This window comes from Pyrgilauda ruficollis, unplaced genomic scaffold (genome assembly GCF_017590135.1).
Source record: "Pyrgilauda ruficollis isolate IOZ18807 unplaced genomic scaffold, ASM1759013v1 scaffold220, whole genome shotgun sequence".
In the NCBI taxonomy this organism is placed as follows: Eukaryota; Metazoa; Chordata; class Aves; order Passeriformes; family Passeridae; genus Pyrgilauda; species Pyrgilauda ruficollis.
In genome coordinates, this window is record NW_024521429.1 from 243,413 (window position 1) to 261,680 (window position 18,268).

The 18,268-nt window shown below is 40.8% G+C and overlaps 1 protein-coding gene across 2 annotated transcripts in view; it reads right to left on the reverse strand.

Annotated features, from left to right (window-relative positions):
- The window catches only part of UNC13B (unc-13 homolog B), a 208,375-nt gene that overhangs the window by 64,190 nt on the left and 125,917 nt on the right, over positions 1 to 18,268 (reverse strand). For both annotated transcript variants that reach the window (XM_041468603.1, XM_041468602.1), the window contains exons 12-16: positions 16,907 to 16,985; positions 15,120 to 15,194; positions 14,263 to 14,482; positions 6,325 to 6,552; positions 5,877 to 6,018 (exon numbers count right to left, since the gene is read on the reverse strand). In XM_041468603.1, the coding sequence (XP_041324537.1) occupies positions 5,877 to 6,018; positions 6,325 to 6,552; positions 14,263 to 14,482; positions 15,120 to 15,194; positions 16,907 to 16,985 (744 nt within the window). The remainder of the gene's footprint in view (positions 1 to 5,876; positions 6,019 to 6,324; positions 6,553 to 14,262; positions 14,483 to 15,119; positions 15,195 to 16,906; positions 16,986 to 18,268) is intronic.

The following is an 18,268-nucleotide window of genomic DNA, read 5'->3' on the forward strand; positions in this document are numbered from 1 at the left end:
TTACACTTCAAGCTACCAAATCAAGTAACATTTTCCAGAAACAGCATACAAAATCTAAAAGAAAAATTAAAATCAGATATTTTTTTCCATTAAGATTTTCTGCCTCAAGCCAGTCATTGCTGCACTGGAAGCAGCTGAGCCTGCTTCTGCCGACTTGCTCACTATCCCACTCTCTACCTCGATCTATTTTGCCACATTCCCCTTTAGTCTTACACAGCACCGAAGCCCCAGCACCCACACACGTCCCCTGCACTGTCAATATTTGGGTCTCTTCCCATGCCCAGCTGAGGGGAAGCACGAGAGCACACGAAGCTGTGGTTAATTCTGGTCTGCTCACACAGTGACATGCCCACACACACAGTAATTAGTATATTGGTGGCTAAACAGAACAAGCGACTGTTGAATTTACACTATAGTTCCTCCCACTACGAAGTTAGTAATTTGTATCCCTCTAATGTAGCTCCAACTTCTGAAAAAAAATTGTAGGAAATGATTCTTAGCTCTGAGATCTCTGCCAGTCTGTAAAGGCTGGGCCAGATGAGCATGGATGATGTCAGGGGTCTGGTACAGGTCACTGACTGTGCCTCATCTCCTTCAAAACATGGAGAGAAAGAAAAAGGAGAAGGGTCAAAAATGACCAGAATACTACTTCTGAACCAATGAATCATTGGTTCATTCTTTGAAACAAAAGCCCCAACAACATTTGTGCTGAATTTGCTAATTTTACCCTGTAGAACTGACAGGCTAATAAAGACAAAACACAACACGTAGATTTACGCAAGAACAGGCAAGGAAAGTAGAAGACCAGAGGAAGCAACAACATTTTGCAGATTTTAATGTAGGTCAGCCAAGCCCAGAAGTAGTTTTATTGTATTTTTGGGGGATTTTTAGTATGGAATCAAAAATATTTATGGTTCAAAGAGTCTAGTGAATGTCTGTGTGTTCACATTCAAGTGAGCAGTTTCCTTCCTGCTGACACAGTTCCGAAGAAGGGCCTGTGAAGTTCCACAGTCCAGTGCAGAGGACATTTCATACAATGGTAGAAAAAGAGAAAGAAAGAAAGTCCAGAGCTGCTTGCAGAAATAATGGATGAGAGTACCAGAGGTGGGAAAATGCAAAGGAGAGAACAGATCAGCAAGATTTTAGGACCAGTGATCATTTGAAGAGCACAGTTCTGCTTCTGGGGAGCAAAGCCTAAAAGAGGGTAGTGGAAAATGAGAAAGGAAGGAGTAGTTGTAGCAACCAGTATGTGAAAGACCAGTAAAAAGCTGCAACAACACACAGAGGACGAGTAGAAAAAAAGTTGATTTGGGAAATGGTACAGCTGAAAAAGCAGGAGGATTCGACTGTGGTTCAAATGAAGTGTCAAAACATTGCAGGGTCCAATTGGCAGCTCAGTTGCGGCAAACTGCAGTGAGAATGGAGGGCAAAAAACTTCTCGGAAGAGGCTCATTTTTAAATGATGACAAGACTCCTCTTTTAGAGAGAAAAAAGGACAGTGGAGAAAACACCTAAGGCAAAATCAGAGTGGAAAGAGAATGAAGAAAAATCCTCAGTACTTTATAAGTTAAGCATGACAGCACAATAATATGCCCCGAGAGCCTGCTGTTGCTGTCTAAGAACAAAGAAATGAGTTTTCACTTCTTACTAGCATGAAGCTCTTTTCTTAGGAGAACAAGTATAATCATTTGCTGTTACCCAATGTTACAACACCAACGGACAAATTAATGGTGCAGCTCTTCTAACTACAAAGAGCAGATAAAGAGATTCTGCATTTTACAACACTAGCTACATTAACTCAGCTTTCCAACTGGGGCTTGCCACGAGGCATCAGGTCTACATTCAGATTTAAGTCTCATGTTGGTAACTGAGCAGGGAAACAAGTGAGATTTTATCAGAGTGCCAGTTTCAGTATCTGCAGTACCTGGAGATTAAAGAAAGCAAGACAAACTGGATGGCCTCTGTCACACTGAAGGGAGTCTGAGTGGGAAGAGTTACAATTGTTATAAACAGGGATCTCAGAAGGGGAAGTCTAAAATACAGCTCTGGAACAGCACACTTTATCACAGAGATAACTGAAAGATGCTGAGCTTGACAACTTGTTCAGCAGCTAAAAGGAAAATTTTGGGACCAAACAGAAGCCTTTGGGTAACTAGCCAGTGGTTAGTTGAGAGTAGCACTATTCCCAAAGGATTAACAGGTATATCATGTGGGCTCTGCATATCCAAGTAAAATATCTGCTGTCTGCTAGCACAAGGCCCTGCATTCATTCTAACTCGGTATTCTTCTGCAGTGAGAAAGAATAAACACGCCTCTTGCAACCTGTTCAGAGACAATGTAATCTGTTCCAGGCAATGACTTCACACCCACCATTCAAAACTTCAAACACAGCTGTACTGAGACCATACAACTTCAAGGGGATATTATTGTAAAATGAACAAGTAATTTTGCACCTACACCAGAAAGAACAGTACATTTAGTGCTCACAATGTTTAAAGACTATGGCATTCCCTGAACAAAAGGGAGGGACAAGCAGCCTCCAAACAACCCCAGAGCTCCCGCTTTAAACTGAAATTGCCCTGTGGTCAGCTTTATCCTCCTAAGCACTGTCTCCTATTGTAACCCATGCAAAATGATGCTCAGCTTCAGCCTTTACAGAAAAAAAAGATTCCAGGAACCCTGTAATTTCCACTGACAGTCTAAAACATCTCTAAATGGGGAATTACTGTCTTAATTGCACTGAATATGGCAAAAATAGCTTCCTTCTAATATTACTGGACTGCATCCTAAGAAAATAAGAGTTATGCAGACTTGTTATGCAAGCTTCTATGTTCCAACAGGTTTTGTGAAAAAAAACAACAGCTAGATTGAGAAGAGAAACCCCTACCAGCTGCTGTCCCTAGAAAGCCTGCAGCCAGCTGGCTCTCATGGACCAACCTCTACAGACAACAAAGAATACAGCTGCAGGCAGGACACATGCTGCCTTCTGTCCAGCCAGAGCTAAGGGCAAGGGAAGAGAGCTGAGGGCATGGGGAGAAAAGTACACAGCAAATGGAGGAGGACATCTGTAAGCCTGCACATCACAACTAGAGGAAAGAAATCAGGATTTACTGCAAGAGGAAAGGGATGCAAATCCAAGGAAAGCAGGGTTTCCTTAGTGCATGTTCACAGAACATTATGCTACAGCAGTGGCTGGAGTCCCTCACCAAGCTTCCTGCTGCCAAGCACCACATATGCAGTATGCATCAAGCCTGCAACACTTTGAACAGAGCAGAAAAATCAACACCTTATGTTTTCAAACGTCTTCAAACGCTAATGAAATATACAAAAATCTCTCCATAACAACCTATTTCCTAAAGCTATAGATGTAAATATACAAAGAGATAATTTTCAGAAAGAAACAGCCTGCAAATTGCTTGCTCAGGCAACATGAATACACTGCAAGAACTGGTGATTAATCAAAGCAGATGCCTACAGTTACACAGGCTAGTAATGACCTAAAAAGCACTTATAATGGAAACCCAAAGTATTTTGAACTTCGCCTTTTCTAAAATATGATTCTAAATCTGGACATTAGAATTGGGTCAAACCTACCACATTTTTTTTCTGAAAATACATGGAAAATGAACAAAGCCATTTTCGGGGAGAGATATTTAAGTTTATATACTTTTCTACCAAACGCTGTAAATAAGCACAAACCCCCCTATTTAAAGTACCAGAGACACAAAAATTTTCAAACCTATTTAAGCTGCTTTTAATAAACTTTATTGAGCTTGTAGAAAGAATTGTATCACTAATTTGTACAATGTGTGCCTTCATTCATGCCATGGTTATAATAACAGTGTTATAATTTTAATGACTGATGCACACAGATTTCTGGCTCTACATTCAACCTTTGAAAACACACTGGAATTGTGATCACATGGAAGGCACTAGGCACCTAACGAACATCAGCAACAAACAAGTCCACCAAGCCAGCACTGCTGACATACACATTAGTAACTAACCTGACCTCTCTACTTACACATCTTGCTCCTTTTTAACTGTTTAACCATTTTGAACATGAAAGCTTTCATATGTCTACTGCAAGGCTTTCAGTAAGTACCAGCACACCTTTCCCTCACTACCAGAAACTGACCTAATTTCAAGAATCAAAGATACCTCCCCATCCAACCCCCTAAAATTTGACAATCTCTTGATTGACCTGACAATCTCTTCTAAAAAAGCCTGGTATGTGATGGGTATTTTGGGCCTGAATGTGTTGATTTAAATTTCCATTTGACTATGGGTTAGAAAATTTTAGAACCTAAAGAGCTGTAAGCTGCAAAAAGATCCATAAATGCAAAATAAAAACACGGGTGTGTAGAAAACCACTGCCGCACACGCTTCTAAATTATTCTCTCCTCATCCAGCAGAAGGTGAGCTTTGACATCTACTAATGAAACAGCACACTGATTGCAGTATTGAATGCTCTCCAGCCATCAGTGTGGAAACTACACTCATTCCCTTCATCTCCTCCTGCTTTTTCAAGGCAAGGAAGGCAACCACCACAGGCAAGACAGAAAGCAGCATCAACTCTAATGCCCTAATCTGCTGAATCACAGACATGGCAATTAAGTCTAAACAGTGTCACCGTTAAAATGGTGACATTTATCACACTCTGCTATCTATCTTTAAAAAGTGTATTTGCTGAGGCTCCTAAAATTAGAAGGGAGCACACTGCAAATACCATGGTAACTACTTGGCATGGTAAATCAAGGTCCTTAAGGCTCCCACACAGACTTGCTGCTATTGTGACTAGAGTTATCCAAATGGCACCTAAGCATTCTTACTACTTACCAAGCAGAAATGCTACCTTGGATTAAACTAAGAATAAAGCCAGGGGCTTACTCACTCAAAATAGCAGTAGGATTTTTCTGACGTTAATGAGTAGCTCAAAACTGCTTAAAAATAATTTTGCTTCTACTGTACATTGTAAAGACAAAGCTGGACTGATATGAAACTGATTTTAAAACACAAACAAATTGCACTTTGCAGAGAGAGCTCCCCCCAAGCAGCTCAGGAAAGAACAGGGAGGAAAAGAAAGGAAGGAGAGAGATGGTACAATGGAAGACCTTACACATTAAAAGAAATAAAGATTGTTCATGTTGAATGAGATCAGCCAGAATCTTCAGAAAACAGTTGTTGGATTTCATGTGTCCATTTTGGTTTTTAACAACTTCAATGACAAATTGAGGGTACAGGTTACATATTCAATAAAAGCAGGATCAATGGATCAATGTTACCTAAAGAACTGTGCCTCCAGACTTTGCTTTAAATTCAGATCTCAATATATTGGTAATCTTGGAAGCTCTCTCTCGCAACAATAACTCCTTTGGGTTATTGTTACACTGATGTTCCAAAACTGAAGGAGAGGCTGCTGGTGTCACAGACAACTGAAAACTAATTACCTTTAAATTTGGTTGCCAAACACCAGGGGCAGATCCCAGAAATAGGCGGCCACAGAAGTTTCTTTAGTCTTTTACTAAGAATTTTACTCTCATGTTACAAGGAATGTTTTTAGCCAGGAACAATAGCTGCTGATTTAAATATTTTCCTTTCCCTTTAGCATTCTCTCGGAACATCAGTACAGAAGTGCTCATAAAGCAGACAATTTGTATATACACATGGAAGATAGATGGGATAAATAGGTGTGCACTACGTACATTGTTAGAGATGTCAACCCTCCACACACACACACAATGCTGAGCAAAAATAGAACCATCTCAGATTACAGGTGATGTGGGAATGTGTACGGAGGGAGAAGACACAGCTGTCAAAGCACAGAACATACAAACAGGTGGCATGGGGCTGAGAGTCCTTGTCAGAGCACTTACAAGTAAAACTTCTCTTCCCATACAGGGTTCAGATTGCCAAAGATCGTTTTTGTCCTCTTCTTTGTTTTACCCACTTGTACCGTTACATATGGATCACTGGACCCCGTCTTGTCTTTGGCCTGCAGACCCTGAGCACACACCACTGAAAGGAAAACAGAAGCGTTACCACACCCTGCCACAAGACAATGTATCCAACCACCACCTGTAGTATGGGCTCATAATGGCCAGAAAACAGGAATATCCCTCAGGAAAGCATTTCTGATGGGCCTCTGCTCATGGTGCACTACAGCACCTGCAATAGGGGTATCTGCACCTGCTACCTGTATGTGCACTCAGCAGAAAGACACAGAGGTCAGAGAAGCTCTTCCTCCATGTTATAATTTCATACCAACTCTCTTACTTGAGGCTCCCAAGTGAGACCAAGTGAACCCACAACTATCCCACTTACCAGTGATTGTGATCTTTGCTGACCATTTTGAGGTACCATCCAGCACGCTCTGTTTCACTGTCTTCATCTGCTGAGCATGTGTCATTTTGCTCTCACAAAACACATCTCTGATCAAGTCGAAGATCTCAGGCTTGTTCCGCTCCCGGATTTTCATGCGATCCTTCATGGCCATGATGAAGTTCTGGGTCCGGTCTTCAGCTCCATGCTTCGAGCTCTTCTCCGCTGCTCCTGTGCACCCAAAAATACACAATGCTCATCAGGAACAAACACACACAAAATCATGTCTCACTGAATCTGGACAGGTGGATCAAAGCTACAAGTTACCCTTCACATGATGGCTCCTGATACTGATGTTTGCACTCTGTTCCCCCTGTTCCAACATACACAGAGAACTTGGGCCATTTGGAGGCAGAGCGGGTAGCTCCTCTATAACCTGGGATCAGATTGCCCTCCTCACAACAGGTTAATTTAACATCCTTACAGCTGAGGAACTGAACAGGAATGAGGTTCTTATATTAACAGCACAGCCTCTGCTCTCAGTACCTTGCTATGAAAAAATAAATCTTTGCTTGGGCAAGTGCTAAGAAGAGACATAGGACCTCCATTACAAACAGCACCTATGAGCTTTTCTCAGTGTTGCACTTCAGCATCACAGAAGAGAAGCTCAGATGGGTCTCCACTGTCAGCATTTTCTACCCATGTGTGTCACCAAGCTCCCTGCTGAGCTCCATGTCACAGCAAATCCATGTCTCCTGCTGCCTGGAACCACCCTGTCTGGATCAGGCACCAAGCTGCAGGAACACAGAGTGCCTCTCTGCATGCCATTCTATTTTATCAGTTCACACAGAATCAACTCAAATAATCAATTTCTAGGACTGCATAAGTATATTAACTACAACAAATACCTGTAAGATAGCAAACTCAACAGTTCAAAACTTGGGCCATTATAAGCATGTAGTGCTACCACAGTGTCCAGCAGCTGGAAACACAAGAGCCAGGCACAGAGTCTGCAACTGCACAGGTAGTCAATTTCATCTGACAAAAGAGAAGCCTCTGGTCGCTTGCATACATCTTAAAAAATTTCAAAGTTCATATAATTATGAGATAAGACTACTCTCACCACCAAATACTTCCTACTCAATTCTGTCAATCATTTTTACTGTCAAAATTTAGAAATTGACTACTGTGTCAGATGAGAGACATGCATCAATAAAAGCACCAATGTGAGCTAACAGGGCAGGTAACTCAGGTGTGAAATGAAAAGCAGGAACTCAGGGTTGCACATGGTCTCTCTATACACAGTCTGCAGCAATTTCAAATTATGATCTTAAGTCAGATTAAGTTAAACCAGGACAAAAGTCCTGTGAACACATCCAATCATAACCTTTCTGTTTAATGTAGTATACTTTTGTTTGTTTTTCTTCTCCAGGATAGTTTAATTAAAGTAAGCTTAGTCCTAGGAAAAATGTTCTCATTCAGATATTCACCAAATATTAAATTACCTTAAAAATATGTATTAAAGCAGGTGCAAGGTGTGCGCAAAGGGAGTCATCAATCCACAAAGATACATGAAACTGTTTTCTTCCAGAAGTGAGCAAATATGATATCTGAAGTACCCTTGCTATAAGGAACTACAGTTTTGCATATGAAACTGTTTCAGCAAGTAGTGACTAAATATGAAAAAGTCCTCTGAACACACACACACACACACACACACACACAGAGGAGCCCAGCAGTACATAACCAAAGAGTTTCAGCTTGTAATGGACTGTAACCACTGAAGTGTCAGAAGTTCATTAAGAACACTGCATACCAAAGCGTGTTATTAAGGACTGGGGTGTGAAACAAGCCATAATTTTACATTACCTGAGTACTTTTTCATTTTCCTTGCTAGAGGCTTGATGTTCAGTATTCCATTTAGTATAATAAAAAGTACATGCCCCAGAGTTTCCTGTTGTTGGCTTAAGATGAAATGAAATCAAAAATACTGGAATTAATTACACAGTCCCTGCTGTTTCTACTCACCGGTGATGCACCTAACATTTATTAAGGGAATATGAAACTGAAATGATACCAGGGGCTATGCTTTGAACTTCAGATAAGAAGTGCTATTCAGCTTTAACAGAACTAGGTCTCCTGAGGATGGAGACGGACTCTATGCTTTTTATGAAGAACTACAGAAACCTACTGGGAAACTGGGGAAGGCCAAACTGAACAATCTGTCTTTCCTAGCTGGAATTCTGAGATCTGTCATAATCCAAAGAAATCAACTCTGCCCTGACCTTTCTGACTTCAAAGAAATTAAGAACCAATTAAAACTAGCCTTAATCAAGCATTGCAAGAGCATCAAATGAGGCTTACAATGCAAGTTCAGACAAATGGAGGAATTCTAATTAAAAATATGTTTAATATCCCCACAACCTCCAGAGACCTTGCACAGTGGATTTATCCTTCTGCAAGCCTAGCAGAAGTCCAAGGCACCCTGGGTTGCAGGATGTTCAAGCCATGACACACAGACCCCTACAGCCCTCTGTCACCTCCAAGACTTGGCTCTGCCTTGTGACTCCAGAGGAAATCCCCCAACCTCCACCCACACTGCTTACCCACTATGCCCAGATAATACGCCCAGGCAGCTTCATTAATCCTTCCCTGGAAAAGTTCTCTCTCTGCCTGCAGAGACTGTGCCTGAATTGCAGGGCCAAAGCCTGAATCAGACAGACACCTTATTTAACAATACAGACAAACAACAGACAATCTCTGTTCAGCTGTCTCAACAACACACTCTTTCTTAATTTTGACACCTGCTTCTTGATACAAAACCAAGAGGGCTTCTAAAACAACCATTAGGGGACTAATTAACTATAATGTATGTGTTTTAAATGCAAAACATGTCACTATACTGAATGGCAGAGGGTGCTTTTCCTGCTCATGGACTGGGATTCTTTCTTCAAGCTGCAAAGACATTTTTGGTCAATGGATCAGCTTTTCAAATCCTGTGAATGGCAACAGAAAGGCATTGAAATATACAAGTAACATGTACAGGTTTTTGGCTTTCCTTCTTCTTCTCTATGACAGAATTATCAGTCAATTTATGACTGGAAACAGAAAGCAAATGTATCTATATTGGGAATTGTATTGATATAGCAATTAGTAAACCACCAGTGCTGTTATTCTATGCTTTAAGAAGAATTCAAGAAAGCAACACTGTCAGGATAGAAAGCAGCTGTTCAGTAGGCGGATAATGCTCAAAATGATATATTCTTGAAACTTAAAATAGATATTCAAGTTTCAAATAAAGGTATCCTTCTTCCTTCTGTGCAAATATTTTCCTACACAGGACTCTGGGAGCAAACAACTGTTCATCACCATGGTGTCTAACCATCATTCAACTCAGAAGCCAAGATGATTAGCACATGACTTAATTCGTCTGACTAACCCCCCACTCACTGATTCGGTCTTGGAACTGCAGCCTCTGAACTCAGAGTACAACACACACAAGTTCCTCATCCAAAAAGCAACAATCACACCTGCCTCACAGTCCTGAGTCAAAATGCACTGAACAAAAAAGCTAGCCCTGAACTGTACAGGCCTCTTACCAGACTCTTGCTCACATAATGTCCTTCCCTTCCACTCTCTTGGTAATTACTTCTCTGTATTTGTTCCTTGGTCTCCTACTCATCCAGCCCGGATTTACTCTTTCTTTGATACCAGAATTGCCCAACCCATTGTAATTCAGTTAGTACTACACTAATGCTCAAGGTAAGAGACAAAAGCTCAGTTTCCAAAAGCCTCGAACGCCCTGGGGATGTTAAACAACATCCTTCTATCCACTCTCAGTCAAGTAAGAAAGGAAAAGTACCCATTCAGGACAGACTTCTAGTACTTCCAAGAATAGCAAATGGCTAAAAAGAGAGCACTGTCCCTTGAGCAGGTATTTATGAGCTTATGATAAAAAAATTAAGTGCCCTATTATCAGAATAATAACTCCTAAGTACCTAGCACACTATGAACCAGGCAGCTGCAGTACACATACCACAACTGATTCCAGGTTATTGCACTTCAGACACCACCAATTCATGGAATAGCCCTGCTGAAGCAGTTTGCAATGGGGTTTGATTCAAATTGCAACAAAGCATTGCTGAACTTTTCACCGGTGCAGTCCCACACTGATGATAAATATGTTGAGTGTATCAGATAATACATTTCTTAAAAATACAGAGACAAAGAAAAATACCCTCAGAAGAGAGAATCAAACTTAATTCTACAAGACTTGGAGAATTACTTTCCCCAGAAAGGTATGAAGGATGGAAAATGGATAAACAGCACATTCTAAATCCAAGGAATAAAACCCAGGTGTCTACCCAAAATTTTAAGGCATAAACAATGGAAAAGTATTTGTGACCAGCCTTAACATTCATTTTACTCCAATGCAACATTTTCTGCAAGACTTACACAGATTGAAGTGAATATATATCCTGAGGCATCAAGGTATAATCAATGAAATTGTATTTGTTACCAGTCTGAAAATTCATTTTACTCCACTGTAACATTTTCTGGAAGCCCTAAACAGACATAAGTGAAGATATGTCCTGAGAATGTTTTGGGTTTTTTGCAGACAGCAACAATAAAGCTTCTGTTAGGAAAAAATCCCTCAGGATTTCAGTATACAAGAAAGTTCAGTCTTGAATTTATGGGATCTCTAAACTGTTGTTTGTCCCCCAGACACCCTGCTTCTCATTCCTCAAGGACATACTATGTTCTTCAAACATATGTATAAAAAGAAATTAAACTTCTCCATTTTCCTCTGGCTTCTTGGGTTCCAGTTAGAAGAATTTTAGCATGAACACATTAAAGCAAAGAACACAGTTGCCTGAAATTGCCTTTAAATACATTTCTAGTATTGATAACAATTGTTTTCCCATTCCAGAGGCACATTCACCCCCTTCACCAACTCCCATCACTATCCTCTGTCTTTTCTATCTTTTCATTACACAATTACCATCTCCAGCTTCCTCTACATCTCTATCCCAGCTAATGATACCCTCCACATTCACAGTGGGTAACCCTGCACATCTGCTCACAGTTTCTCTTCCTTGACTCTGGACACCTTACAAGTAACTCAGTAAGTAAAATTTTTGTTTGGTTGAGTTTTACCTTTCTACACACTTCACACTTTTTAAGCCTGGTGTGCTCAGTTGTTTCCTCTGTTTCTGTAACTCTGCATGATGAAGTATCCTGAGTTTATATTTTGAAAGAAAATGTGAAAATATCTGCAGCCCCCTGAATAAAATAACAAGTTCTTACTTAATGCTTTGTCATATATGGAAAGTAATTTCCAGTTGTTTCTTCTATTCTATAGAAAAACACACATTATTGCCAACATCACATCCCACAACCCATTGCATAAGACTATGTAATTACAATTAGAGATAAGAAGACCTTCCCCTCATGGTTATTCTTCAGAGTCTCAGCTTCTCAGCTCCAGAGACTCCTTGTTCTCAGGGAGTCTGAATCAGTGAAGTTGCCTTCTACCTTAACTTTTCTCACAGCCAATTTAGCCCTTTTACTCTTTCATAAACAATAAGCTTAAAAAGGTCATCTTATCACTGTAGCTCATCTCCCTCTTCCCCCACACGGTGAAAGCATAAACAGGTTCAGACAAGGACCAAACCAGTTCACAGAGCCATCGCTGCCATCTATGAAACAGTATCTACTGCCCAGCAAGGCTTTAAGACATGGATATCTGTAAACTGTAAGAGTAAGCCAGAGTCGTAGCAGGTGCACTACATGCATATCTATACCTCTGCCCTGGGCTCTAAAACATCCCTTTAGAAACATTCTATTAGGGAATACCTAGTATGACTTCTTTTTTTTTCTTTTTTTTTTTTTTGAAACAGCATGATTCCCTCCCTCCTGTCCCAGACTGCCAAGCATCTCTTTTGAAAGATTAACAATCTTGTATCATCTCCATTCTCATATTTCTCCCATTACTATTGAAATCTCTCCAGTACCCATTCCCATCTGCAGTCTCCCTTCTTGAACATGGATAGCCACAACCCTCCTCTGCAGGAACATACTTCCTCTTAGTCATTAGCTATTTCTTTAATACAGAGGTTTTTCCCTGTTGTTTTCAACTTTAGGACCACTGCTCTGTACAACAGCTTTGTGCCTGTTTCCTCTCCACTGCTGGTGCAAATCTAATCCTCCTCTGTTCTACCCAGATTTCTCCGTTACTGAGATACCACAACTGCCTTGCATTACAGCATCATGGGTATGCATCTGAATCCATGGATGCCTTGAGCTTTTCACCTCTAACACTGAAAACTACCAGGTAGCAGAGAGTTCTGGTGAACTCCAGAAATAAAAAGGTTGTGCTCAGGAACTGACCCTGTGCATCAGACTGTGACAGAAAACTGAGCAATGACCAAACTACATTCTCCTGCACCAAATGCTCTTTGCTTAGTCACAGAAAGGCCTCAACAAAGCCCAAGGTGCCAATAATGCAATAAGTGCTATAAACTCATCTCCCAGCTCTCAAATACAAATCTAGAACTGCTGAGCAACTGGGAGACAGAGGTGTTTGGCCAGGATCAGATGTGTTTTACGAACAAGCCACTGTAAATAGCCCTAGACCTAACTGACAACGTTAAGACTCAGCACACATCAAAAATACAAGTAGAAACAATATCCATTTGGATGTTAAGAAGAGTAGTAAGAAAAAACAAATGACCTGTGATTCACGGGTATCCCTTGCTGAATCACTCAGCCTGGCTTTCCCAAACAACTACAGCCCAAGTCAGATCACAAGATCTGACTTTTTAAATTCATAGAATTGCTGACAAGAATTTGCAGTAAGTCTCCCCATACTTCACAAACTTTTCTGATTCCTTAGACTTAGCCCATCAAGCTACAGTGACAATAAGAGTGAACAAAAAGAGCTACATCTTCCTATTCAACATTTAACACACAAGGAAATTTCTATTCTATTTAGACTGAGGTATTTTGCTCTCAAGCAGGAATATAAGTTTGAGACTGAATTAAGAAATGGTATTTCAAGCAAATAAGAATAACTGGACCAAGGCAGATGCCTAAATAAATACTTTTTACTCTTTTTTTCCCCTTTAATCAAATTCCTCTTAAACTTCTCCATTGTTTGTGTAAGGTATCATTTATTATGCAAAGTTACAGAGTTCCTTGAAGAGACGACTTAGTTTTTTACTTAGTTTTTTACACCAACAAAATAATCAGAAATGCTAGCAGGAAGACCATATACTCAAACAATACCTTTGTATCTGACTCAGCATCTCTGTTAACTCAGCCCTAGGTCTCTAAAGTGGGTCAGCCAAGCAGGCCTACTGTTGAAAAGACAAAATGCCTTCCCAGGCTGCTGTTGGTACAGATAATCCAAGCTAAGTACAGGAACTCTATACCCTAAGCAGGAGCCCAGTGCTGCTCTAAAAAGCTTAAAACAGTGGCAAAGACTGACTGTTTTGGAATAAGCAACCTGACTGCAATACCAGGGCAGGGGGGACAGAACAAATGTCAGAATATTCTGCCTCATACCCTATTCATCCAACCCATACCTCAATGCAGGATATGCTAGCAAATACACAACCTGAGCTGACACAAAGAGAGCAAACAACAGAAAAACAAACCAGCAAACAAAAAAATCAATCAAAACCAACAAACAGATGTGAAAGAGTAAAGAATTAAACCTTCTTTAAAAGGACATCAAGTGCAATGCTGTGAAGTTTTTCCGTATCAGTGGAGGTGTCTGTGCCCCCAAGGAGGTAGGTTTAGCCCAATGGCACCTTTTCAGAAAACACACAGTCACTTCAATCACTGCAGCTTCACTGATCCCTGAGATATCAGCAGTACATTTAGGAAGGCTCTGGCAACAATTTCTGAAGCAGCCACACTCCACTGGCCACTACTCACTCTGCAGGCAGTCAGCATTGAGCAGGTCTTGGCACTTCTCGTGGCACTTGACCCCGCACTCCCCGCAGCGCATTCCCTGCCGCGCGATGCCCCACAGCAGACCCTCGCACTCGTAGCAGTAGGTAGGAGTTGTGGCTGTCCACACTTCAAAGTTGTGTGGGGTTGTACAAGAGATGGGGTAAATTAAGGCTTGCAAGGTCTTCTTATAGACATGAGATTTCTGAAAGGCAAGAGCACATGTAAACCAATATCCAGGGAGGTGACTAAGCCTATTTTGCTGGTTAACGCAAGAGTTTTACAGGAAAAGGCATGACCAGTACTATAAAGCTACACATTTGAGGTGGACAAATGCATCAAATTTTTACATGCAGTGTCAGAGGACACCCCTCACCTTCCAAAAGCGTCTTCCCAGGTGTTAAAAAAATTGGAAGACAACAATTAATGTTTGTGGATGGGAAATATCTTGAATAAAGCAAGTTTCACACACTCTCCCTTATGGCAGATAGCATAGAAGGAAATGGCAAGATTACTGAGATCAAAAAGTGTTTGACAGCACCATCAAGGCAGATGATGTCTCTTCTGGTGTCCTATGGAGGACCAGGAGGTGAACTCAATGATCCTGGTGGGTGCCTTTCCAACTCAGGATATTCTGTGATTCTGTGTTTCTAAATTTTTTAGGACTGTATCGATACATTACATATTACTTTTATGTGTTTAGTTTCTTTGACCAAGTGATACAGGAAGCTTTGCATCTATATTTCTAGACATCTGTGAAGCTAGCTCTGAATCTCAGAGAGCCAAATCCCTTTAATTTGCTTAGTCAGAATTACGAGAAGTCAAGTAACCCTCCCACTTACCAGCTCTTCATCTTTGAGAGATGTTCTAGTAGCCATTGCTGAGGTAATTCCGGCTTTTCGGGACTGAACCAGTGACTAGGGAAGAAGAAAGTTTGTTATTCACCACCAACGTTTACAAGTGCAATGGCATTACATGCCCAGAGATGTGAGCAAGGGGACTCTGTCATGCCAGACACCAAACCAGCAATCTACTGCATTTAAGTTGGTTCCTCACATCTCAGAGAAGTTAAATGCATACTCTGAAAGGTCTCCAACTAGTTTCCATCTGTCCATAATCAGTCCCACTCTAGTAAATTTCTATTTGTTTCTCTGCAAGAATTGCCAATGAAAACTGGGTTCCCATCTCCACTTTTACGTTCTGGTAGCAACAGTAGCCCTTCTACTGTCTGAGGTCACTACAACAGACTCACTTTTGTGTTATCTAACTTCATCCACATCCAAAGGGAGATTATTTCACCAGTTTTACAAAACATACAACACCCCAAAATGTGACAGTAAAGAGGTTGCAAGTAATGAGGATAAAAGAAAGGGGAGCGAGATGGGAGCAGAGGTTTGAATGTGACGGTGTATCACATTCATCAGCCATCACTGAACACAATGAACTGCATTTTCCCCTCAGAGAACTGCCTTTCACATCGTGCCAACACTGCTTTGTAGCTGTGGACAGCACAGGGCACTGTCTTTGCAGCACCTCACAGTGGCATACAAGTGATTTCTACTGCCACTCCAGTAACATGAAGGCAGAGAAGGATAGTTAAAGATAGCAACATTTGCTTTGAAATCATCCAACTCTATCAGTTTTGTACCATTATGTTCTGCTTTATGCTGTTTCAAGAGAAACTGAAAAAGTTCATTCCAACAGTGATGGAGCAGGACAGAGTGTTGGATACGCATTCACTGCAATAAGGCAGGTTCAAAACAAAAAGCAAAGAAGTAGAGGGGGAAATAACAAAGTAAGAGGTTTTTTTCTGGTAAAGACTTGATGGATAGTCTTCACCTCCACTTACCATGGCCTGTGAAGAGAGAGAATGAATGCATTCAAGGGAAGTAACAGAAGTTAATGCCATTATTGCAATGATTTAAGATACAAGCAGTTAGCTAGACACATACCAAGCAGCCCATGTATAAGCTGGCAGACAAAATTTTATGCATCTTTTCACATGAATTACAGGATATAGAAACTTTGGTCTTTCAGCTGTTACAGCATTTCTCTCAAGTATGAAATTGCTACGTGTACTGAATACAACCAACAGAAAACCATTTGTCCTGCAGAAGCCTTATTTCACCATATCATAGAAGCATATGAAAGTTGTCCTCATTACTCACTTGGTTCTCATGCTTCTCAGTGCAGAAGTCTACTGGCAATATTGCAAATAGCTTTTAAAATCGAACCACATATGCTCGTTTATCTATCCTCTAAAATTCCAGCCTTCTGGTAAGCTGCCAAACCTCACACAGACATTATAACTTTTCCTAAGGTATGTGATTTTTAGCAAAACCTTTTAAAATTATGCAGGTCTGAAAACGATCAAATATTTTGTGCAAAATAAAAAGGATAAAAGCATGAAAAAGACCCTAATTCCGTGAAATGAATGAAATTGCCTACAAAACCATAGCTCATTTTCATTAAGATTTTTCAAGCAGTACTCCTAACCCTTTAGCATAAGAATTAACTTAACAAAACTCTTGAGCTTCTTGAAGTGACAATGAATGTGCCCAAATATCAAGAACATAAAGTCAGTTGTGTAAATGCTGTGTGGCAGAAGAGAAACAAACAAATCTCTTACCAGATCACTGACAAGAGGAATTGGCTTTTTTTTGCGCAGATCAGGCATGCTATCGATGCCATAGAGACCACCTGCAGGCCTGGAAATTCAGGAGGAAAAAAAAACCTAATTAATTTAGGGTTGGGAGGGATGAAGAGGGGGATGCTTTACTGGAGCAAGAAAAACAGCCGGAGAATTATACTTAAGAAAGTGTAAAGTTAATGCCAAAAACTATTAAGTGTTTATCTTCTACACATGCAACAATCCACACATTCCTGCATGTTGTTGGTGGTTAGGAGGGAGCACGTCAGAGAGGATCAGCCCTAGGGCAGGATGCTGCCATCTTCTGATTCTAGTCTAGAACATACTTAATACTGGCCCTTGAGGACTGTATAATTATTAGGGAAAAAACTAACATCAGAGGAGAAAATATATTATTTTTATTTGTATAAAAGAAACCATTTGTGGTGCTCAGCATTTCAAGCCATGCAGACCCGTACACCCAAGAGACGGCATTTGCTGGCAGAAGTGACAATGAAGCAAAAGGGTGATTACCCCAGCAACAGTCAGAGCCTGATGAAATAAAACACTTTAACCTAATTACTCTTCCCGATGAGACCAGCCTGGATAATTATACCTGGATCCTACCATTTACTGGTAACACCACATAGAAGTAACCCTGTACTTCAAGATGGTCTGTTAATCCAGCTTAAAGGCCTCCAGTAAATGCATCCATCCCTAAGGACTTTAGATAATGCTTTTTCCTAAAGCTGGAAACTGAGCACACACCTCTCTGCTGTAGCTTCCTCCCAACAATGAACACCCAGCCCAAAAGGCAAAATCTGCAGCACCTCTCAGTGTTTCTCTCACCCTCCCCATCTCCACTCTGGTCTCAGACCTTGCTAACGTGAAGAATATGGTTTCTGAGGTCTTCTTCTTGATTACAGAGACTGCAAAGGAACCCTTTGCCTCTCCATCCTTAGCCACTGGTCTTCCCTCCCTGCCACTCTGGCTTACATCTTTTGGTATTTGTGTGATACACTGGCTGGCAATTTCAGCCTGGTTATTCTGTTGATTTGGTACAACATACCCAGTCAAAATGCTCTGCAGGAAAATTACAGAAAAAAGGAGTATGGAACAAACTGTTCTTACAGCCACAAAATCTACCTTTCAAAACAATCTAGGAAATCAAACTGCCACTACAAATTTGCACATGCCGTGAAAATTGTGAGGTTCATAAATGACAAGAGGCAACCTGCAGCCATTAGAGAGCAGGGCCTACTCAAGCCCCCTTAAATAAAGCCAAAGGCAAAAAACCCCCAAACAACAAAAATACCAGCGTGATCATACCTAAGCTACAGTGTGAGAATGGACAAGGATGTC